The sequence below is a fragment of the Dicentrarchus labrax genome, unplaced genomic scaffold (assembly GCF_905237075.1).
Source record: "Dicentrarchus labrax unplaced genomic scaffold, dlabrax2021, whole genome shotgun sequence".
Taxonomy (NCBI): domain Eukaryota; kingdom Metazoa; phylum Chordata; class Actinopteri; family Moronidae; genus Dicentrarchus; species Dicentrarchus labrax.
The window spans coordinates 20,130,534-20,138,033 of NW_026136708.1; the positions used below are offsets into that span (position 1 = coordinate 20,130,534).

Consider the following 7,500-nt stretch of genomic DNA (forward strand, 5'->3'; position numbering starts at 1 on the left):
AGGGGTCAAGACCCCCACTAGGGGTCACCGAGGCTTCATGGGAGGTCGCGAGGACTTCTTGATATTAAAGCGTGTAAGGAAACTTTAAAAATATACACAGTAGACCAATATCTAAGCATTTGGTTCACGTCTGTGAAGAAAAGTAAATGTTAAAGAAACTGTCTAATAGAAGCCTTTATTATGTAGGGTTGTTAAACATGATTAAAAATATAATATAATATAATTCATAATATAAAGTATTCATCCTAATCACCTTTTTTAAACAAACTTCTTAAAGTTATTGTATTCACTCTTTGGGTTCATTGTACAGTTTTGAATATAATGTGAAATATCAATAAAATATGTCACTGGGTCGTCAGTTTATTAAATTACAGAAAAAATTAGGGAAAAAGGTCCAGATCGACAGAGCTCCACTACTGGATGTATCTGACTTTACAGCACTGTTCAGATTAGCAATGTTGTCATTTAACTACCAAAATTAAAAGTACTCATTACGTAGAATGACTCATTTCCGAATCCTAATGGATTATAATTATTAATGCATTAATGTGAACATCACTTTAATGTTGCAGCTGGTGACGGTGGAGCTCATTTCAGATACATATAGATAGTTTGAGGCTAATGCTGAGTAGCCTAATCCATAATAATACATCCTAATTTATTAGTTAATTTATGTTTCGTATATATAATCTAAATATATAGTGGCTTCCATATTGTAGTGGAGTAGAAGTATAAAGTAGCATAACATGGAAATACTCAAGAAAAGTACAAATACTTCAAAACTGACCCATTAGACACATTTACTTGAGTCAGTGTACTTGGTTATATTCCACCAGTGGGGTTAGAGCAGTCCTATTAGTAATAGCTGTTATAATTGTGCAAAGAGTAGTATTTTTGATGTTATTAATATTTCAGGTTTTGGTACTTGAAATACAAGCAGTAGCAATAATAGACATCATAGTATTGCTGTAATAATAATAATACATTTTTATATGTAAGCGCTTTTCTGGATACTCAAAGACACTTTACATAAAAACAACCTAAAATAGTAAAAACACATCGGACGGAAGGTGAGTTTTTGTCAGAGATTTGAATGCTGTAAGGTCGGTGCAGAGTTCCAGAGAGAGGGGGCAGCAACGGCTCTGTCGCCCCAGGTTCGGTGCTTGGTCCTGGTTGGTGGAGTCAGGATGAGCTTCGGGATGGGTTGTGGCGGTGGAGCAGGTCAGTGAGGCAGGAAGAGGTCTGGTTATGGAGGGCTTTGAGTTGAATTTATTGTGGGACCGGGAGCCAGTGGAGGTTCGCGGAAGGTTTCCAGGTCGGGCTCTTTGTTGCAGTAGTCCGTGGTACAGCACATGGGGTAAATAGCTGTGTTATGAGCGACAGATGGGTCACAGATGATGGGGCCGGTCTGCTCTGTGGTCAGCCGGCTGCCTGACTTGCGGATGGCGACGAAGCAGGTGCCATCGGTTGTGCAGCTGGAGTTGGCGTTGCAGCGGTCACAGTCACACTGGAGGGCGGTATTTACTTGTATCCTTGTCCAGAACAGGAGGACGAGCAGAAGGCATGGTACTGCATCCATCGTGGCTACGGACCAGGCTGGGAAGGTAACTTCTCCCTCTCCAGCGCTTGCTCGGGGTAAGGGCGAGAGTCTTGCCACTTCACCCAAATGTACTGTCCAACTCATTTAATACGAAACCATAATGAATATGAACTTAATCTTTGGTTTTACTGATTATGAAATACAATATTGACACATTTCACAAAATAACAGATTAACTACCTATCAAAACATTAAATTATTGTTTAAAAGTCATTTCTTTACTGACCGAAAGGTTCTTGGAAGCATCACCATCCAGTCTTCCAATACCTTGGTCCATGGTAATTTCACAGTTAATGGATACACAAAAGCATGACTGCTTGTGCAGGTTTTAATGGTGTGTAACATGTTTGTGTGCAATAAACTTCCTTCACACTAACCAACTCTTTTGGTGGAGAGCTGTAAGGCCTCTTGGCACATGGCTGGTCTTCATCTTGGGTGTCCAGTGCCATCTGTATACAGTCCACCATTACAGTGGCATTTTGTTCAACGTTGCAGTACATAACATTTTTTACATTTGTGATCAGGTGTGTATTGAAATCCTCAGTTGCTGATAGACAGCCCACAATACAGCTGCGTCCCATTACTGATACTCGTAACCATTACTGAGCAATGTGTTTAAATGGAAACATAAACAAGATTACAAAGTCACAAAATACTGACTATGCATTACATTTTTTTCTTGTACTCTGATTAGTCTCATTACAGTGCATATACCACCGAATGCACTCTGATATTGGTATTACGTTAGTTTAGATATAACATTAGCTCATGTGCAGCTAATTCACATAACCTAACGATACACCTAAAATACATGAACAATATTATAGTCACACTTGTGGGGCGTTCTATTTGTCCACCGAACTCGATCTGCGAGTCGGTTTCCTGAGTTACAAACCGGAAGTTGCAAACAGAACGCCCCCGAGGTCGGATATATGACTCGTCAAGCTGAACCCCGAGTTCAGTTACCCAGGTGGCTACTCCGAGCATCACACGTAGTAAACATTGTGGTTTTCTACCATTTTAAGCACTTTTGTCTTTGTTTTAACCAAATGAAGAAGTTGTACACACAGCACTGTATACTGTTACCTATAAGCATGTCGCTACAGTCTTATTATGTGTTAAATACCGCCTAATTAGTTATTGTGTAGCTTGTGCAGCTGAAATTGGTTAGATTTCTCCGACTCGTCGTGTTGTGTGCCAAACAGAACGCAAAAACCCGCGGTTATTCGTTTTCCAACACAGATGTGACGTCACTCTCGAGCTGCAAGTCGCGATTACAAGACAAAAACGCCCAGATCGGACAGGAAGCATCACGGTGACAGCGGAGTCAAATGTTGGAGAGTGGGCGGGGTTAAACGTTTTACTCCGCCCACATTGAGATCTGCAGGTCTGCAGTCACACCCCGCCCCCCTGGAACAACCCTACCCAATATTAGCAGTAATAGTAGAAGTACAATAGTAATAGCTATAGCAGTTCCATTAGTGGTAGTAGTACTTTTTGTAGTTATATAAGTAGTCATGGCAGTAGAAGCAGTACAAGCAGTATGGTAGTAACAGCAGTACTGCAGTGGAAGTACCTGTAGTTGTAGTGACCCTAGTAGTAACAGTAGAATATTTTTACTTCAATTTAAGTGTTTATTCAACATGAAAATTTTGGTTTAATAGTTTTATAACTTCAAGAAACACATCAATATGCATTTTAACTTTCAGTTTATTGATTTCAAATGAGTGTGTTTGTGTGTGTGTGTGTGTGTGTCTGTACTATCTGCATACCGTACCTGCGTGTAAACGTCACAGCCATCTCAATAAAACAGAAGCAGCCGTTATAAAACCTTTATTCTGGAGTCGAACAGGATATCAAAACGATGCAGTCGATGAAGTCAAACACAGGAAATGGAAACACAATTTGTGGTGAATTTATTCCCAAAACCATTTTCAAAAAAACCTTCTTGCAGAATGATTGTGAGGGAAGTTTAGAGACGATTACTTCAACATTTGTAGGACTGTACTTAACTTGAGTTGTGTTTTGACTCTGTTGGAATTTGAAATGAAACCACAGTCGCATGACTGCAGGGTCACAGGTGACAACAGCTGCAGTTCCTCCGTCAAACAACAACCACATGTCCTGTCAGCGAAATGTCTGACTACTTTTAGTTATTCTGGAAAAGCGAAGCACCGTGGTCACTTTAGTAAATTCTCCAAACTTGCACAAGAAACATGAATGATGCTAACGAGCGTCATAATTGCGCGAAAAGGCAAAATGCTCCCCAAGCCCCCCCCAGTTTGATCGAGTTAATGTGGGGGAAAAAAAACAACCAAAACTCTCACATGCACAGCAGCACTTCACGGGGTGGGTGGGGGGATGGACGTGCAATGTGAAGCAGCCGCAGCAGCTGCGTCCTTGAAGCAACACAAACCTGCTGATCGACCCACACAATAGCAGACAGTATGAGATGTGCTGCATACATGCTGTTCTGTCACTTCTCATTGTGCCTGTATGTCTCTGTACACCTGTAGCCCTTTTTCTGTCTGTGTTTATGCTAATTCCCTCTGTTTCAATTTCCTCCATAGCTTGTGTTTGTACTGTTTTGACGTCCTGCTAGCTTGTTCTGCTCTGTCCTGCGTTTTGGGTTCCCTCCTTGGTCTCGCCCTCCTTCGTGTCTTAACTTCTCGTCCATGCTGCAATCAATTCTGCTGATGCGTCTGAGAAAAGCTGCGCTACGCAAAGGTTGTAGGGGTTTTAATGTTCATATAAACAGCCTAAGCCAGGAGGATGTCCTATCTACTTAATTTGCACACTTCAGAACAGCAGAAGGTAGAAACTCAAACAGTGAGGACCTACCCATGACAGATCTTTTGGTTCTGTCATCTTCTTTACTCTCTAGTACAAAGCAATCTGGGGGTTACTGAGTTATCTTAAAACTAACAAGTTAGAAAAGCTTTTGTTCTTTGGGGTTTTACTCAGTGCCAGCTACGTTGATAATCCTGCTTGTTGAATCAGGTCAAAGGTTGATCGGCTGGGTTAAAAAAAAAACGAGTAAATTGGGATTACGTGCCATTTATAAAGCACAGAATCTTGGAATTTAGAGCAACAAGAGATGAAACAGATTTGGTTTGTGCTTCAGTTCAGAAAAGACGAAACCAACATGTCGGTTCAGAGGCTTTACTCTGATGAGTTCCTGATTGGGTCCCAAGAATGGATTTGTCATTAAACAATCTTAACTGGATGCTTCTACTACAGTAAAGACAGAGACAGTTGTTTGACCAAGTAAACAAAAAACTCAAGTTGTGCTTGGTTTTAATTCCCAGCTCCTTAAACATCCTCAAAAACAGACACGTTCACTACAAAAAGATTACAAGACTCTTTTCCTTTCAGGGTTTTAAGGTGCACTTGGTTCAAACTCTTCCCCAAACTTCTCAACAGCCTCAGACATACACACTTTAAGCTCCAGACCAAACAAACCAGACATTTCTAATGTGTCTCACGGACCCGACGAACCCACACTTGATTTCTGCTCATGAAAAACAGCGGAGAGACATCCAAAAGTCTTTATAAACTTTCCAATCAGCTGCTCTCAACGCAGCTCCTTGACATGATGTGCCCATGCATCTTCACTCTGTCAGAGCAGCTGTCTCTGCCCAGGTCTTTGAGGCTGTAGTTGGATGACAGGGCAGGTTTTTTGGGAGGTGAAAGGTCACAGGGTTTGGGGTCAGGAGAAGGGGACTTCCCATCTCTGTGTGTATGCACTCAGTTCACAGGGGCTGATGACCAGCATTCGAGAGGAGTCCATCCCGTCTAGAGCCATCTCCGAGTCCAGACAGAACCGAGAGACGAGGTGCTCCAAGTGAGTCCCCGACTTCTGCCATCGCTGGAGGCAAAAAACAAAGAAAGAAAACACTGTCAGCGCACAGCTGTATATCATCCTACTTTCTCTTTGTAGTGGTGAAAGGTGCACAGACAATCTAACATTATTTGAACAAGACTTTTTCCAAAAGGTTAAGAGTTTACTGCTCAGTTTAGCAAACACCAAACTAACAATACGCTGTTATTTGCTTGCTGTATTATAGTAGAAGGAGGAATACCTGCAGCATGCAAAGCAGTAATTAAAGTATAATTTTTATTGAAGATGCTGCTTGGCAGATCTTATTGATACTGAAACCTGCAGTCAGGCAAAACACCTCTGAAAAGGTCTCGAGTCATGCTCCGCAGGGCTGAATCTGTCAGAATTTGCTATTTGATTTGATATCACACTTTCTCGCATACAAAGAAAGAACAAAATGCCTCGAGGCTACACCTGCAGTCAGGCATAATGGCCGTTTGAGGCCGCTTCTTTCCGTGTTTGCTTTCAGTATCGGAGACGAGTTTGAAATGATTATTTAGAAAGCTGTAGGAGGCTCACACAAGCTGTCTCACGTCCCTGTGTCCCCGAATCTCTTCGACTGAGGTGGCAAGTGCCACATTAGCATGATACATAGAGCATATACATCACCGTTAAGTAACCAAGATGGTAGATTATATACAGCATATACAGAAAAATAACTGGGAAAGAAAAAAAAGAAAAAAAGATGCTGCAGTGCAGAAACACCACGTCACTTTATTTAATCAGTAACAATTCTTTGACACCACAACTCTTGTCATGGTTAATTATAGATAACTTGGCCTACATTGTACATGGTTCCAAATGAATAAAAACAGCCTCATTAAATCTGAAGAGTTGAATCAATCGTACATGAATTGTTCTTTCCCAGTTACCTACACGCCTTTGCATGTGCATAGTGTTTACGACTGTTGACAAAGGGCAGCAGTTGAAGCAGCAATATTTTATCACTGCAGGGAAATCATTTTCTGATGGGCAACTGAAGAATATCCTGCAGCAGGCATATGAATGTGTAGACTGTCACACACATATTTCAGGAGATTCAGCATGGTATGTGTCCGAGGGTAGAACAAAAAAAAGTTTAATAGCCAAATTAAACATTAAATTGCTGAAAAAACTGGAAATGTGGATAGTGTATCAGGGGTTTCGAACCAGGTATATGCATTTAAAGATATTTATATTTTATTTTATCTTTAAAAAACTTTAATTTATGAGAAGTATTGGTTCAAATTATTATAATATTGTTTTTTTTATAACAGGCATGTATGTCCATACACATCAGCAGCAGTAGTGTGTCTTCATAAAGTACAATATATTTTTTTTATTGGGCCCTTTATTTAATTTCTGTAAGCGTGTGCTCTTTTGTGTTCAGCACTCGGAGTTGAATTTGATGTAGGGCTTTATAAATAAAGTTTGGTTTGATTGCTAAAGTAAACTTCAACACATTGACAGGAGGAGCCAGGGATCGACCCACTACATCTACGATTAACGGCCGACCTGCTCCACCAGTTTAACACACACACGCTGTGCCATTTAATGTGGTCATGAACATTTACTGTTGGGCTGCTGTAAGCTTCTAATGGACAACTGGTGATTCATATCAGTCACCACTAGATGGAGCCCTATCTTGACTTTTTGCTTTGATCCAGTGGCTCTTTGACCAAAATTGCAGAGTTGGTGTTTGGTTGGGTGTGAGACTGTGTGTGTGTGTGTGTGTGTGTGTGTGTGTGTGTGGAGAGAGAGAGAGAGAGAGAGAGAGAGAGAGAGAGAGAGTGCATGTGCATTATTCATAGCTGGATTCCTTAGCTGGAAAAACAAAGCAGCAGATATGATCAGACATGAAAAGAGGCTTTTATCCAGCTGTGGGTCTGAAAGCCAGTCATCAGAGAGGAAGAGAGGGAGAGAGACAGAGGGAGAGAGGGGGGGGCAGAGAGAGAAGGAGAGGGATAGAGGAAAGGTGAAGCAAGACAGACAAAAGAGGAGAAAGAGAGAAAGGGAGGGAGACGGGTGAGATTGACAGACA

The 7,500-nt window shown here is 41.2% G+C and overlaps 1 protein-coding gene across 1 annotated transcript in view; it reads right to left on the reverse strand.

Annotated features, from left to right (window-relative positions):
* Positions 1 to 3,418: 3,418 nt before the first annotated feature.
* The window catches only part of galnt14 (UDP-N-acetyl-alpha-D-galactosamine:polypeptide N-acetylgalactosaminyltransferase 14 (GalNAc-T14)), a 160,339-nt gene continuing 156,257 nt past the window's right edge, over positions 3,419 to 7,500 (reverse strand). Inside the window, exon 15 of the mRNA XM_051409506.1 lies at positions 3,419 to 5,468. Coding sequence (XP_051265466.1) covers positions 5,310 to 5,468 — 159 coding nt within the window. The 3' untranslated portion in view covers positions 3,419 to 5,309. The remainder of the gene's footprint in view (positions 5,469 to 7,500) is intronic.